Source organism: Hemitrygon akajei, chromosome 4 (assembly GCF_048418815.1).
Source record: "Hemitrygon akajei chromosome 4, sHemAka1.3, whole genome shotgun sequence".
Lineage (NCBI taxonomy): Eukaryota > Metazoa > Chordata > Chondrichthyes > Myliobatiformes > Dasyatidae > Hemitrygon > Hemitrygon akajei.
In genome coordinates, this window is record NC_133127.1 from 1,488,185 (window position 1) to 1,505,761 (window position 17,577).

Sequence of the window (17,577 nt, forward strand, 5' to 3'; positions counted from 1 at the left end):
CCACCCAGCCACCACTTCCTGTATCACTGAGGATCGCTCCCGGTGGCCCGAACCCCTTTTCCGCCCCAACGCTCTCTCTTCCTCCCGCACCTCTCTAATCAGTTGCCCGAACGATGGAGGGGGGCCTTTTCTATAAACCTGCTGGATTGTCCACGCCACCTTGTCCTCCTCCAGAGAGCCACTGAATATCTGACTCATCCTCACGCTAGCCACGTCAGGCGCCTTCACTACCCCCCGGCGCCGCAGCCCCGAGAGCATCCCCTCCATCCGAAATATGTACTCGGAGAGCTTTTCCCTTCTCCGTTGTTCCAGGCGTTGGAACTCTGCTAAAAGCAGCCAGGGTTCCCCTGACAACCCAAACACTCCCTCCAAAACTTTTAGGCATTCCTCCACTGAAGGCCCGGGCTTTTCAGCTTTCAACTCCCGGACTGTTCTGGCTGCCAAACCCCTCAAACTTCCCACCAATCGCTGCCTCTTCTCCTCCTCTGAGCTTGGCCACTCCTCTAACATCAAAGACGTATGCTCGATCCAGGTCTCATAGTCCACCTCCCCGTCCGGAGTAGGCTTGGCTCTGGAGAACACCCCCAGCTTCAGCCGTGGCCTCTCGGCCACTCCCACCAGGAAGTTGTGAGGCTGCCAGCTCCGAGGCTTCCACCCTACCTGGGGGGCGGGGTCTAGTCATGCCTTCCCCCTCCGACCCCCCTTTACTGGAGACGGGCACCTCTCCAGGGACCACCTCTAGCTCTAGCTTCTCCTCTGGTGTCTCCTCATCCTCATCCTCGGAGAGGGTGTGGAGCCCCCACGGCCCCGCCTCCCCCGGAACACTGACCATCGCTGGCAGTTCCAACGTCATAACGTCAGCACTCGGTCGAACCAACACCCAGCTAGACCCTACCTCTTTACCACACTGTCTAGCTACTAGTTCGACCTGCCCCATACCTTTTACCAAACTCAACCCCCGCACTAACGCCTCTCCCAAAACCCCAAAATCCACTCCACTCACCACACACGTAATGCGCCGGTACATCCTCCAAATTGCACCAGCTCACAATCTTATCTCTGTCCATCTCCGCACTACTGCTTGCGCGATTTCACAGCCCCTGAAAATCCAAATCCCGAGGACGAGCACCCCACAAATGTAACACCTGCCCAACAGACTGGTATATGTCTAGAGGAAGAACTCCAGCCACTCTCCAACCCCACCTCCCGTATACGCAGGTGCCGTGGAAAACAAGTTAATGCAGCGACACACGCACAATACCAAACTCACACCAGATACCGTTATATACCTTATACTTTAAAGATTTTACTAGAACTAAAAGGTTACTAACAATACAGTATCTACGAAGGAAGAGAAAATAAAAAGGCACCAAAACTTATCAGAGTTCAGTCAGTTTAGTGCACATCGTTGGAGCTCAACCATTGAACCACTTGACCCCTCGTTACTTTCCGCCGACCTCCCTGTCCCTGTACCTGGGACCACCCTGGTGGTCGACCGAGCAGTGCCGCACACGTCCACCTTCCTCGGCGTCCTCTTCCCGACTCCCTGAAAAGACCGTGAAAACCCCCCAGCTCCCAGACCCACAAGACAAAATAACATTCCCCATTGGTTAACAAATGAATACAATCCCAATATCAGCAAGTCTAAAGCTAAACAACTGCGAGAGAAAACACTTATCATAACAAAGAAGCATTCCTACTCTTAACAAAACAAAGAAGCCATTTTGATTAACATACACAGTACATTGTACACACTTTCATGTTAAAATCCCCAATGATTATCATGACATTGCCCTTCTGACACATCTTTTCTATCTCCTGCTGTAATTTGTAATCCACATCCCGGCTGCTGTTTGGAGGCCTGTATACAACTGCCATTGGGGTCCTTTTACTCTTGTCATTCCTTAACTCGACCCATAGAGACTCTACACCTTCCGATCCTATGTCATCTCTTTCTAATGATTTAATATTATTTCTTATACACAGGGCCACACCTCTCCTGCCTACTAACTTCTCTTTACGATACACCGTATATCCTTGGACATTTGGCTCCCATTGACAGCCATCCTTTAGCCAAGTTTCGGAGATGGCCACACCGTCATACTTGCCAATCTGTAGCTGAATTTCAAGATCATTCTTTTTATTTCATATGCTGTATGCATTCCAATATAACACTTTTGGTTCAGTAATTGTTACTTGCCAATCTGTAGTTGAATTTCGAGATCATCCTCTATTGCCCTGTAACTCATCCCACTGGCCTCATCTCCTGCCTGTCCTTTCTATCATCTGTGTTGCATTTGGTTTATTTCTGTTTTTCCTTTCCTCAGCCCTATCACTCTGGTTCCCATCCCCCTGCCAAATTAGTTTAAACCCTCCCTAACAACTCCATTAAACCTGCCTGCTAGGATATTGGACCCCTTTGGGTTCGGGTGTAACCCATCCTTTTTGTACAGGTTGTACCTCCTCCAGAAGAGACCCCAATGATCCAGGAAGCCGAAGCCCTGGTCCCTACACCAGTCTCCCAGCCACGCATTAATATGCCTGATTATTATATTCTTGCGTTCATTAGCACATGGCACAGCTACCCTGGAGGTCCTGCTTTTCAGCTTCCTAACTCCCTGAATTCTCTCTTCAGGGCCTCCTCCCTTTTTCTACCTATGTGATTGGTACCAACGTGTACCAAGACCTTTGGCTGTTCACCCTCTCCCTTCAGAATACTATGCACCCAATCCGAGGTATCCCATACCCTGGCATCTGGGAGGCAATACATCATTCAGGTATCTCTATCAGGCTGAACCTCTTGTCTGTTCCCCTCACTATGGAATCCCCTATGACTACTGAATTCCTTCTCTCCCTTCTGCACCACAGAACCAGGTTCTGTGTCAGAGACCTGATCACCATGGTCGTCCTCTGTCAGGTCATCCCCCCTCAACATCATCCAAAACGAGATAACCATTACTGAGGGGGATGGCCACAGGGGTGCTCTGTACGGTCTGAGCTCTTTCCCTGCCGGTCACCCATTTATCTAACCCCTGCAGCCTCAGGGTGACTAACTCCTATCTATCTCCTGCTCACTATCCTTAATAAGCCGTAGGTCATCAAGCCGCAGCTCCAGATCCCTAACGCAGTCTCTCAGGAGCTGCATCTCGGTGCACCAAGTGCAGATGTGGCCATCAGGGAGGCTGGAAGGATCCCCAGTTTCCCACGTCTGATACCCAGAGCAAAGTACTAACCCTATAGACATGTTCTGTATTTCTCAAAAAATGCAAGGAGAAAGGAAGTCCACTTACCCACTTAGCTTGCCAAAGCCCTACTGCTCTGCCAGTGTCTCCCTTTTATGCCAAACCTTCCCAGCTCTCTAACTCACAATTGGTGCACCAGTTAAGGGAAGATTTCCCCTTTTTAAACTTCGCTCCTAGACCTGTGCACAGCCTCCTCTCTCAAAGCTCTCTGACTCACAATTTGTGTCCAGGTTAAGAGGGGTCTCAGAACAGATCCCTGCTGAACACCACTGGTCATCGACCTCCATGCAGAATACGAACCATCTACAACCACCCTTTGCTCTCTGTGGGCAAGCCACTTCTGGATACATAAAGCAAGGTCTCCTTGGATCCCATACCTTACTTTCTGATTGAACATTGCGTGGGGAACCTTATCAAATGCCTTACTGAAATCCATATACACCAGATCCACTGCTCTACCTTCATCAATGTGTTTAGTTACATCCTTAAAGAATTCAATCAGGCTCATAAAGCACGACCTGCCCTTGGCAAAGCCATACTGACTATCCCTAATCAGATTATTTCTCTCCAAACGCTCATAAATCTTGCCTCTCAGGATCTTCTCCAACAACTTGCCCACCACTGAAGACAAACTCACTGGTCTATAATTTCATGGGTTATCTCTACTCCCTTTCTTGAACAAGGAAACAACATTTGCAATCCTCTGGAACCTCTCCTGTCCCTATTGATGAGGCAAAGATCATCACAAGAGGCTCAGCAATCTCCTCCCTCGCTTCCCACAGTAGCTTGGGGTATATTTCAACCAGTTCTGGTGACTTATCTAACTTAATGCTTTTCAAAAGCTCCAGCACATCGTCTTTCTGAATGTCTACATGCTCAAGTGTTTCTGTCCACTGTGAGTCATCCCCACAATTGCCAAGGTCCTGTTCCCTGGTGAATACTGAAGCAAAGTATTCATTAAGTGCCTCCGCTACCTTCTCTGACTCCTTGCACACATTTCCTGTCTTGCTCCTGACTGGTTCTACTCTCACACAGCTCATCCTCTTGCTCTTTACATACTTGTAGAATGCCTCGGGGTTTTCCTTAATCCTTCTCACCAAGGCCTTCTCATGGCCCCTTCTGGCTCTCCCAATTCCATTCATAAGCTTCTTCCTAGCAACCTTGTAATTTTCTAGAGCTCTAACAGTACCTAGTTTCTTGAACTTTTCATCAGCTTTTCTTTTCTTAACTATATTTTCTACATACTTTGAACACCATGGTTCTTTTACCCTACCGTCCTTTCCCTGCCTCAGTGGAACATACCTATGCAGAACAACATGCAAATGTTCCCTGAACATTTGGCACATTCCTGCTGTGCATTTTCCTGAGAACATCTCCCAGTTAATGCTCCCAAGTTCCTGCTTAATAGGATAGGGAGTACATTCAGATTGAAGGGTTGTGACTAGTGGTGTCCCACAAGGATCTGTTCTGGGACCTCTACTTTTTGTGATTTTTATTAACGACCTGGATGTGGGGGTAGAAGGGTGGGTTGGCAAGTTTGCAGACGACACAAAGGTTGGTGGTGTTGTAGATAGTGTAGAGGATTGTCAAAGATTGCAGAGAGACATTGATAGGATGTAAAAGTGGGCTGAGAAGTGGTAAATGGAGTTCAACCCGGAGAAGTGTGAGGTGGTACACTTTGGAAGGACAAATTCCAAGGCAGAGTATAAAGTAAATAGCAGGATACTTGGTAGTGTGGAGGAGCAGAGGGATCTGGGGGTACATGTCCACAGATCGCTGAAAGTTGCCTCACAGGTAGATAGGGTAGTTAAGAGAGCTTATGGGGTGTTAGCTTTCATAAGTCGAGGGATAGAGTTTAAGAGACGTGATGTAATGATGCAGCTCTATAAAACTCTAGTTAGGCCACATTTGGAGTACTGTGTCCAGTTCTGGTCGCCTCAGTATAGGAAGGATGTGGAAGCATTGGAAAGGGTACAGAGGAGATTTACCAGGATGCTGCCTGGTTTAGAGAGTATGGATTATGATCAGAGATTAAGGGAGCTAGGGCTTTACTCTTAGGAGAGAAGGAGGATGAGAGGAGACATGATAGAGGTGTACAAGATATTAAGAGGAATAGACAGAGTGGACAGCCAGCGCCTCTTCCCCAGGGCACCACTGCTCAATACGAGGGGACATGGCTTTAAGGTAAGGGGAGGGAAGTTCAAGGGGGATATTAGAGGAAGGTTTTTCACTCAGAGAGTGGTTGGTGCGTGGAATGCACTGCCTGAGTCAGTGGTGGAGGCAGATACACTAGTGAAGTTTAAGAGACTACTAGACAGGTATATGGAGGAATTTAAGGTGGGGGGTTATATGGGAGGCAGGGTTTGAGGGTCAGCACAACATTGTGGGCCAAAGGGCCTGTACTCTGCTGTACTGTTCTATGTTCTATCATATTTCCCCCTACCCCAATTAAATGTTTTCCTAAATTGTCTGCTCCTATCCCTCTCCAGTGCTATGGTGACGGAGATGGAATTGTGGTCACTATCTCCAAAATGCTCTCCCACTGAGAGATCTGAGACCTGACCAGTTTCATTTCCCAATAGCAGATCAAGTACAGCCTCTCCTCTATTTGGTTTGTCTTCATATTGCATCAGGAAACCTTCCTGAACACACTTTACAAACTCCACCCCATCTACTCCCCTTGCACTAAGGAGATGTCAATCAATATTAGGAAAGTTAAAATCTCCCATCACACCAACCCCATGATTATTGCACTGTCCGGAATCTGTCTCCCTCTCTGCTCCTCGATATCTCTGTTACTATTGGGGGGGGGGGGGTCTACAAAAACACCCAGCAGAGTTATTGCCCTTTCCAGTTTCTGACTCCCACCCACACTGACTCAGTAGACCATCCCTCCATGACTTCCTCCTTTTCTGCAGCCATGACACTATCCCTAATTAGCAATGCCACACTCCCAGCTCTTTTGCCTCCCTCTCTGTTCTTTTTGAAACAGTTAAAGCCTGTCATGCTCAGCAGCCGTTCCTGCTCCTGAGACATCAAGTCGCTGATGGCCAGAATGTCACAGTCCCATGTATTGGTGCATGCTCCAAGTTCATCTGCCTTGCTTGTGGTACTCCTTGCATTAAAGCAGACACATTGCCAACCATCAGGCTGAGTGCATCTTTGCTCTAACATCTGCCTATCCTTCCTCAACCTCCCTACAAGCTGTCTCTACTTGTGCTCCTACCTCCCGTCTTCTGCCTCTTCACTTCAGTTCCCACCCCCTGCAAATCTAGTTTAAACTCTCCGCAATAACCTTAGCAAACCTCCCTGCTAAGATATTGGTTCCCCTAGGATTCAAATGCAACCCGTCCTTTTTGTACAGATCACACCTGCTGCAGACTAGGTTCCAATAATCCAAAAATCTGAATCCCTGCCCCCGCTCCAATCCTTCAGCCGCACATTTATCCTGTTCCTCATTAGACCATAAGACATAGGAGCAGAATTAGGCCATCTGGCCCATTGAGTCTCTCTGCCATTCAATCATGGCTGATACTTTATTTCTATCTCTTCCTCAATCACAGTTTCCAGCCTTCTCCCCCTAACTTTGATGCCATGTCCAATCAAGAACCTATCAATCTCTGCCTTAAATACACCCAACTTTGCCTCCACAGCTGCACCTGGCAACAAATTCACCACCCTTTGGCTAAAGAAATTTCTCTGCATCTCTGTTTCGAAAGGGTGCCCCTCTATCCTGAGGCTGTGCCCTCTTGTCCTAGAGTCTCCACCATGGGAAACATTCTTTCTACATCTACTCTGTCTAGGCCTTTCAACATTTGAAAGATTTCAATGAGATCCCCCCTCATCCTTATGAATTCCAGCGAGTACAGACCAGAGTCATCAAATGTTCCTTCTATTATAACCCTTTCATTCTTGGAATCATCCTTGTGAATCTCCTCTGGACCCTCAGAGCCACCACATCTTTTCTAAGATGAGGGGCCCTAAACTGTTCACAATACTGAAGGTGAGGCCTCGCCAGTGGCTTCTACATCACATCCCTGCTCTTGTATTCTAGACCTCTTGAAGTGTATGCCAACGTGACATTTGCCTTCCTCAACACCAACTCAACCTGCAAGTTAACTTTCAGCGTGCTCTGCACAAGGACTCCCCAGTCCCTCTGCACCTTAGATTCCTGGAATTTTTCCCCATTTAGAAAACAGTCTGCACATTTATTTCTACTTCCAAAGTGCATGACCATGCATTTTCCAACATTGTATTTCATTTGTCACTTTCTTCCCCATTCTCCTAATCTGTCTAAATCCTTCTGCATCCTACCTGTTTCCTCAACTGCACCAGCCGCTCCACCAAACTTTGCATCATCTGCAAACTTGGCAACAAAGCCATCCATTGCATCATCTATATAAAGCATAAAAAGAAGTGGTCCCAACACTGACCCCTGTGGATTCCTACTCGTCACTGACAGCAAATCGGAAATCATTCTATCCCTATATTCACTATTGCATGGCACAGGCAGCAGTCCACAGGTTATTACCTTTGAGGTCCTGCTTCTCAGCTTCCTTCCTAACTCCCTGTACTCTGCTTTCAGAACCGCCACCCTTTATCCTCCTGTGTCATCGGTACCAATGTGTACCACGACCTCTGGCTGCTCACCCTCCCATTTCAGGATATTGTGGACGCGCTCAGAAACTTCACAAATCCTGGCACCTGAGAGGCAAACTACCATTGTTGCTTCTTTTTTGCACCCACAGAGATGTCGTGTATCTTTTTGTGGATTTTTTTTTACACAGTGGTGAGTGTATGGAATGGGCTGCCAGCGATGGAGGTGGATACGATAGGGTCTTTTAAGAGACTTCTGATAGGTACATGGAACTTAGAAATTTAGAGGGCTATGTGTAACCCTAGGTAATTTCTAAAGTAAGGACCTGTTTGGCACAGGTTTGTGGGCCAAAGGGCCTGTATTGTGCTGTAGGTTTTCTGTTTCTATTCCCACCCAGGATCTTCTGGGAGTGAGGGTGAGGATTCATCTGCTAACCTCCCCCTCCCAACCCTTTAACAGCTCCTCCATCTCCCCTCGGTGTGGCTGCTGCAGAAGGATCTGTGGAGAGGATTGGTGTAGGGAGATAGTGTGGGGTATGAGCAGCTTGGAGGTGTGGCTGGGAATGTTTTGTATTACCTGCTTATATTTAACGCAGTGCACACTGGTTTGTTTTCCAGTTCCGACGTCACGGGGAGTTGGTCCCCGACAATCAGGCCCTCTCAGATGGAACGGTGCTGTGGAAAACCACTTCACATCTGACCTGCCTGAGTCCAGCCTGAGGTACATGAGTTTCAGGGATGCACCTGGACCTGAAGGTAGGTTGTCTGTCTCTTTGGGGCTAAATTCACAATCCTCTGCAGCTTCTTTCTGTTCTGTGCAGTTTCACACCCTGTCCCCAATGCCAGTGATGCAGCCTGTCTGAGTGCTCTCCACGGTAAATCTATAGAAGTTTTTCAGTGTATTTGTTGAAATACTGTATATTTTTTTTTAAAAAGTGAGGTAGTGTCCAAACATTCAATGTCCATTTAGGAATCAAATGGCAGAGGGTAAGAAGCTGTTCCTGAATCGCTGAGTGTGTGCCTTCAGGCTTCTGTACCTCTTACCTAATGGTAACAGTGAGAAAAGGGCATGCCCCGTGTTCTGGAGGTCCTTAATAATGGACACTGCCTTTCTGAGACATTGCTCCTTGAAGATGTCCTGGGTACTTTGTAGGCTACTACCCAAAATGGAGTGACTAATTTTACAACCCTCTGCAGCTTCTTTCAGTCCTGTGCAGTAGCCCTCCCTCCAATTGCAGATGGAGATACAGAGGCCCAGGTTTTGCAACTTCTCAATCGAGATTGTGGGAATGATATTAAATGCTGAGCTATAGTCAATGAACAGCATCCTGATGCAGATGCTTGTATTGTTCAGGTGGTCTAAAGCCGTGTGGAGAGCCATTGAAATTGCATCTGCCGTTGACCTGTTGTGGCGATAGACAAATTGCAATGGACCCAGACCCTTGTTGAGGCAGAAATTCATTCTAGTCATGACCAACCTCTCAAAGCATTTCATCACTGTAGATGTGAGTGCTACTGGGTGGTAGTCATTAAAGCAGCTCACATTATTCTTCTTAGGCACTGGAAAATTTTTGCCTTTTTGAAGCAGGTGGGAACTTCTGCTCTTATATTCTAGACCTCTAGAAATGAATGCCAACATTGCATTCACCTTGTGCACCAACGACTCAACCTAGAGGCTAATCTTTAGGGTATACTGCGCAAGGACTCCCAAGTCCCTTTGCATCTCTGTATTTTGAATTCTGTCCTCATCTAAATAATAGTCTGCCTGTTTATTTCTTCCACCAAAATGCATGACGATACACTTTCCAACATTGTATTTCATTTGCCACTTCTTTGCCCATTCCGCTAAACTACCCAAGTCTCTCTGCAGGCTCTGTCTCCTCAATGCTGCATAGTTTCAGGAAACCATGCTGGCTTTGGACTATCTTGTCATGTGCCTCCAGGTACTCCCAAATCCCATCCCCAACAAATGATTCCGACAACTTCCCAACCACTGATGTCAGGCTAATATGTCTATAGTTTCCTTTCTGCTGTCTCCCACCCTTCTTAAATAGAGTAGAAACATTTGCAATTTTCCAGTCATCCGGTACAATGCCAGAATCTATCAATTCTTGAAAGATCATTATTAATGCCTCTGCAATCTCTCCAGCTACTTCCTTCAGAACCCAAGGGTGCACTCTATCAGGTCCAGGAGATTTATCCACCTTCAGACCATTAAGCTTCCTGAGCACCTTCTCAGTCATAATTTTCAATGCACAAACTTCACTTCCCTGACACTCTTGAATGTCTGGTATACTGCAGATGTGTTCCACTGTGAAGACTGATGCAAAGTACGCATTCAATTTCTCTGCCATCTCTGCGCCTCTCATTACAATATCTCCAATGTCATTTTCTACTGGTCCTATATCTACCCTCAACTCTTTTACCCTTTATATACTTAAAAAAGCTTTTACTATCTTTGATATTAGTCGCCAGCTTCCTTTCATACTTTTTTTTTCTAATGACCTTCTTAGTTTCCTTCTGCATGTTTTTAAAAGCTCCCCGATCCTTTATCTTCCCACTAGCTCTGGCTATGCCCTCTCATTTGCTTTTACTGTGGCTCTGACTTCACTTGTCAGCCATGGTAGTGTCCTTCTTCCCTTTGAAAATTTCTTCTTATGTGGAATATATCTGTCTCGCACTTCCCTCATTTTCACAGAAACTCCAGCCATAGCTGCTCTGCTGTCCTTCCTGCTAGTGTCCCTTTCCAGTCAACTTTGGCCAGTTCCGCTCTCATGCCATTGTAATTTCCTTTATTCCGCTGAAATTGTCACACTGGAATTTAATTTCACATTCTCTAATTTCAAAGTGATATCGATCATATTGTGATCACTGTTCCCTCAGGGTTCCTTAACCTTAAGCACTCTTATCACCTCCGAATCATTGCACAACATCCAATTCAGTACAGCCGATCTCCTTGTGGGCTCAACAACAAGCTGTTCTAAAAAGCCATCCTTTAAACATCCTACAGATTTTCTCTCTTGAGGTCCAGTACTGACCTGGTTTTCCCAATCCACTTTCATGTTAAAATCCCCAACAATTATCATGACATTGCCCTTCTGACACACCTTTTCTATCTCCTCCTGTGATTTGTAATCCACATCCTGGCTGCTGTTTGGGGGCCTGTATACAACTGCCATTAGGGCCCTTTTACCCTTGTCATTCCTTAACTCAACTCATAGAGACTCTACACCTTCTGATCCTATGTCATCTCTTTCTAATGATATAATATTATTTCTTATACACAGGGCCACACCACTCCCTCTGCCTACTAACCTATCTTTCCGATACACTGTATATCCTTGGACATTCGGCTCCCAATGATAGTCATCCTTTAGCCAAGTTTCAGAAATGGCCACAACGTCATACTTGCCAATCTGTAGCTGAATTTCAAGATCGATTTCTATTGCCCAGTAACTCATCCCACTGGCTGTGATTATGCGTCATCTCCTGCCTGTCCTTTCTATTTTATGTCTGTTGCATGCTATCTTTGATTTATTTCTGTTTCCCCCTTCCTCAGCCCTATCACTCCTCTTCCCATCCCCCTGCCAAATTAGTTTAACCCCCCCCCCCCCCCCCAACAGCACTTTTAAACCTGCCTTCTAGGATATTGGACCCCTTTGGGTTCAGGTGTAACCCGTCCTTTTTGTACAGGTCGTACCTCTCCCAGAAGAAGCCCCAATGATCCAGGAACCTGAAGCCCTGCCCCCCACACCAGTCTCCCAACCACACATTAATATGTCTGATCGTGCTATTCTTGTGCTCGTTAGTACGTGGCACAGGCAGCATTCCTGAGATTACTACCCTGGAGGTCCTGTTTTCGGCTTCCTACCCAACTCTTTGAGTTCTCCCTTCAGGACCTCCACCCTTTTTTTTAACCAATGTCATTGGTACCAAAATGTACCAAGACTTCTGGCTGTTCACCCTCTCCCTTCAGAATACTCTTCACCCGATCCGAGACATCCCATACCCTACCACCTGGGAGGCAACACACCATGCGGGTTTCTCTATCAGGCTGACAGAACCTCCTGTCTGTTCCCCTCACTATGGTATACCCTATGATTACCAAATTCCTCATCTTCTCTTCCTTCTGCACCATGGAACCAGGCTCAGTGCCAGAGACCCGATCGCCATGGTCAACTGTCTGGTCACCTCCCTCAACAGTATCCAAAATGAGATAACGATTACTGAGAGGTGCTCTCTACTATCTGAGCTATTTCCCTCATTTCCCTGACTGTCACCCACTTACCTAACTCCTGCAGCCTCAGGGTGACTAACTCCCTGTAACTCCTATCTATCTCCTGCTCACTTTCCCTAATAAGCCGTAGGTCATCAAGCCACAGCTCCAGATCCCTAACGCAGTCTCTCAGGAGCTGCATCTCGGTGCACCAGGCGCAGATGTGGCTATCTGGGAGACTGGAGGATTCCCACATCTAACACCCAGAGGAAAGCACTAACCCTACAGATGTGCTCTCTGTGATATGATCAGATCATCAGGTAAGTCCTAAAACTAGATGAAGAGAACCCAATTAAATAAATAACACAAAATACATTATGCTTGTTCATATATTTGAGATAAATTATCCAATATTACATGTATTTGTTGGAAGAAGTAGGTGAACCTTTGCTTTCAGTAACTGGTGCGCTCCCCTTGTGCAGCAATAACATCAACCAACCATTTCCAGTAACTTTTGATCAGTCTTGCACATCAGCTTGGAGGAACTTTAGACAATTTCTTCTTTTAAAAAAAACTGCTTCAACTCTGGGATGTTGGTGGGCTTCCTTGCCTGAACTGCTTGCTTCAGATCCTTCCACAACATTCCTATGGGATTGAGGTCAGGACTTTGATTTGGCCATTCCAAGACACACATTTTCTTCTTTGTAAACCATTCTGTTGTTGATTTACTCTTGTCTGCTCAGATCATTGTCTTGTTGCATCATCTAATTTCTATTACGCTTCAGGTGACATTCTCCTGTAAAATGTCTTGATAACATTTTGAATGTCATTGTTCCCTCAATAATTGCAAGCTGTCCAGGCCCTGAGGTAGCAAAGCAGTTGCAAACCATGATGCTCCTTCCACCATGCTTCACAGTTGGGATGAGGGTTTGGTGTTGGTGTACCTCCAAACATAGCAATTCTCATCTGTCCATAGAACATTGTCCACAGAGGTGTTGTAGAACATCCAGGTTTGTTTGTTTCATTTTTTGCAGACTTGAGATGTACAGCGATGTTTGGTTTCCTCCACAAACATCATTCTTGTTCAGTGTTTTTCTGATAGGGGACCCATGAACAGAGCAAGTTTTAGAGATTTCTGCAGGTTCACATACTTTTCCCAACAAATACGTGTAACATTGGTTCATTTTTCTCAATAAATAAATGAACAAATATAATGTTTTTGTGTTATTTATTTAATTGGGTTCTCTTTATCTAGTTTTAGGACTTGCGTGAAGATCTGATCACGTTGTGGGTCATATTTATGTGGAAATAGAGAAAATTCTACAGGGTTCACAAACTTTCAGCACCACTGTAAATACAGATCCCCAAAACAGTTGTAAGGATGTGGTCTACAAATTGCGATGGGAGATAGAAAATGCATGCCAAAAAGGCAATGTTACAATAGTCATGAGGGATTTCCATATACTGGGAGATTGGGAAATTTAGGTTGGTGCTGGATTCCAGGAGGGGGATTTTCTGTAATGCCACTAGGGGATCAATTATTCTGGATTGGGTGTTGTGCAATGATCCAGAATTAATTAGAGAGCTTAAGGTAAAAGAACCCTTCAGGTCGAGTGATCATAATATGATTGATTTCACCCTGAATTTTGAGAAGGAGAAGCTAAACTCAGATGTATTAGTATTACAGTGGAGCAAAGGGAATTACGGAGGCATGAGAGAGGAGCTGGCCAGAGCTGATTGGAAAAGGACACTGGCAGGGATGATGGCAATGAGCAATGGCTGCGATTTCTGGAGGCAATTTGGAGGGCACCGAATATATACATCCCAAATTCTAAAGGCAAGATGACACAATTGTGGCTAACAAGAGAAGTCAAAGCCAAAGAAAACAAAAAATTAGTGTGAAGTTAGAGGTTTGGGAAGCCTTCAAAAACCAACAGAAGGCAGCTAAACAAGTCATTAAGAAGGTGGAATACCAAAGTAAGCTGACCAATAATATTAGAGGGTACTATAAGTTTCTTCAGATATAAGTGTAAAAGAGAGGCGAGTGTGGATATTGGGCTGCTGGAAAGGTGGTAATGGGGAGGTGGGGACAAGGAAATATTGGATGAACTGAATAAGAATTTTGTACCTGTCTTCACTGTGGAAGACACTAGCAGTATGGTGAAAGTCCCAGGTGTTGGGGGTCATGAAATTTGTGGTTACCATAATTAGAGAGAAGTTCCTTGGGAAACTGAAAGGTCTGAAGGTAGGTAAGTCACATGGACTAGAGGGTTCTGAAGGAGATGGCTGAAGAGACTGTGGAGGCTTTAGTAATGTAATTAGTGTACAAAGGCTACTGTAATTCTACAGAAAAGAAAAGCTTACGAAAGGTTCAAAAAAACTAGGTAATGATAGAGATCCAGATTATAAGGCTAGCAAGAAGAAGCTTAATGTGATTAGGAGAGCCAGAAGGGACCATGAGAAGTCCTTAGTGAGCAGAAGTATGAAAAACCTTGAGGCATTCTACACATATGTGAAGAGCAAGAGGATAAGACGTGAGAGAATAGGACCAATCAAGTGTGACAGTGGAAAAGTGTGTATGGACCGGAGGAGATGGCAGACGTACTTAATGAATGCTTTGCTTCAGTATTCACTATGAGAAAGGATCTTGGCATTGTCAAAGGGAGGTCGTGCCTTATGAGCCTGATTGAATTTTTTGAAGATGTGACTAAACACATTGATGAAGGAAGAGCAGTAGATGTAGTGTATATGGATTTCAGCAAGGCATTTGACAAGGTACCCCTTGCAAGGCTTATTGAGAAAGTAAGGAGGCACGGGATCCAAGGGGACATTGCTTTGTGGATCCAGAACTGGTTTGCTCACAGAAGGCAAAATGTGGTTGTTGATGGGTCATATTCTGCATGAAGGTCGGTCAGCAGTGGTGTACCCCAGGGATCTGTTCTGGGACCCCTTCTCTTTGTGATTTTTATAAATGACCTGGATGAGGAAGTGGAGGGATGGGTTAGTAAATTTGCTGATGACACAAAGTTTGGGGTGTTGTGGATTGTGTGGAGGGCTGTCAGAGGTTACAGCGGGACATTGATAGGATGCAAAACTGGGCTGAGAAGTGGCAGATGGAGTTCAACCCAGATAAGTGTGAAGTGGTTCATTTTGGTAGGTCAAATATGATGGCAGAATATAGTATTAATGGTAAGACTCTTGGCAGTGTGGAGGATCAGAGGAATCTTGGGGTCCAAGTCCATAGAATTCTCAAAGCTGCTGCACGGGTTGACCCAGTGGTTAAGAAGTCATATGGTTCATTGGCCTTCATCAATAAGGGGATTGAGTTTAGGAGCCGAGAGGTAATGTTATAGCTGTATTGGAACCTGGTCAGACCCCACTTGGAGTACTGTGCTCAGTTCTGGTTGCACACACAAAATGCTGGTGGAAAGTAGCAGGCCAGGCAGCATCTACAGGAAGAAGCACTGTCAACGTTTCGGGCCGAGACACGATTTCCTCGTGTCCATTTCTGGTCACTTCACTACAGGTAGGATGTGGAAACCATAGAAAGGGTGCAGAGGAGATCTACAAGGATGTTGCCTGGATTGGGGAGCATGCCTTATGAAAATAGGTTGAGTGAACTTGGCCTTGGAGCGACGGAGGATGAGAGATGACTTGATAAAGGTGTATAAGATGGTGAGAGGTAAGGGTTATGGGGTAAAGGCAGGTAGGTGGAGCTGAGCCCATAGTCGGATCAGCCATGATCTATTGAATGGCGGAGCAGGTTCGATGGGCAGATGGCCTACTCCTGCTCATATATTTTATGTTCTTATGCTATGGATAGACATATCGGAATGGGAAGTAGAATTAAAATGGGTAGCTATTGGGAAATCCCAGTTTTTCTGGTGGAAATTATAGGCCTGTTAGTTTGACTTTGGTGGCTGCAAAAATGTTGAAGTCAATTGTTAAGGATGTGGTTACGTGGTACTTGGAGGCACGTGATAAAATAGACCAAAGTCAGCATAGTTTTCTCAAGGGAACTGTACAAAAAGGACCAATATTCTTCTGGGCAGATTTACTAGAGCTGTTGGGAGTGGTTTAAACTCATATGGCAGGGGGATGGGAACCAGTATGATAGAGCTGAGGATGAGCCAGCAGGTTTACAAATAGATGATGAGAGAAAGGAAGGTCAAGCCAATGATTGATGCTCTTTGCTCTGTCTGCATTTGTGAGATTGTACCACAGAGGCAAAATTCAAAATGGCAAAGAATGCAGGACTGAAGGTGCTGTATTTATATGCTTGTGGCATTCAGAATAAGGTGGATAAACAATTAGAGATTGGTTGGTATGATGTTGTGGGAATCACTGAGTTATGGCTGAAAGAAGGCCATTGTTGAGACCTTAACATCAAAGGATATGCTTTGTATCGAAAGGACAGACAGGAAGGCATAGGCAGTGGTGTGGCTCTATTGGTAAGAGATGGAATCAGATCCTTAGAAAGAGGTGACTGAGGGTCAGAGAATGTTGAATCTTTGTGTGCGGAGTTAAGAAACTGCAAGGGCTTTAAAAAAAAGTTATAGGAATCATTTAAAGGCCTCCAAATAGCAGTCAAGCTGTGAGGTTGAGATTGCAAAGGGAGCTGGAAAAGGCAAGTAATATAGGTAATGACACAATTGTAATGGGGACTTCAATGTGCAAGGGGATTGGGAATATTAATTTGGTGTTGAATCGCAAGAGAGGGAATTGGTTGAATGCTTATGAGATGCTTTTTAGAGCAGCTTGTGCTTGACCCTACTCGGGGAAAGGCCGTCTTAGTTTGGCTGTTGTGTAATAACGCAGAGCTTATCAGGGAACTTAACGTAAAGGAACCCTTAGGAGGTTGAATTCATACTGCAGTTTGAGGGGGTGAAGCATAAATCAGATGTATCAGTATCGCAATGGAATAAAGGGAATTGCAGAAGCATGAGATAGGAGCTTGTCCAGATGGATTGGAGGATGATGATGGCAGGGCAGAGGTGGCTGAAGCTTCTGGGAACAGTTCACAAGGCACAGGATTGGTGTGTCACACAGAGGAAGAAGTTCTCAAAAGGTGGGGGTAGGCAACTGTGGCTGACAAAGGAAGTTAAGGACTGCATAAAACCCAAGGAAAGGGCATGTAAGGAGGCATAAGTGAGTGGGAAGTTGGATGATTGGGAAGCTTTTAAAATCCAACAATAGGCAACTAAAATAGCTATAAAAATGGATAAGATGAAATATGAGAGCAAACTAGCCAATAATATAAAACAGGATAGTAGGTTTTTTACAGTTATATGAAAAGTAAAAGGAAGATGAGAATTGATATTGGACCACTGGAAAATGAAGGTGAGGTAGTAATGAAATGGCTGATGAACTTAATGGGTACTTTGCATCTGTCTTCGCTGTGGAAAACACTAGCAGTGTGCCAGAGATCCGAGAGTGTCAGGGAGCAGGAGTGAGAGCCATTGCTATTACAAAGGAAAAAGTGCTAGGCAAAGTCAAAGGTCTTAAGGTGGATAAGTCACCTGG

The 17,577-nt window shown here is 45.4% G+C and overlaps 1 protein-coding gene across 3 annotated transcripts in view; it reads left to right on the plus strand.

Annotated features, from left to right (window-relative positions):
- The window catches only part of fam113 (family with sequence similarity 113), a 78,765-nt gene that overhangs the window by 42,600 nt on the left and 18,588 nt on the right, over positions 1-17,577 (plus strand). For all 3 annotated transcript variants that reach the window (XM_073041971.1, XM_073041972.1, XM_073041973.1), the window contains one exon: positions 8,457-8,594. In XM_073041971.1, coding sequence (XP_072898072.1) covers positions 8,457-8,594 — 138 coding nt within the window. The remainder of the gene's footprint in view (positions 1-8,456; positions 8,595-17,577) is intronic.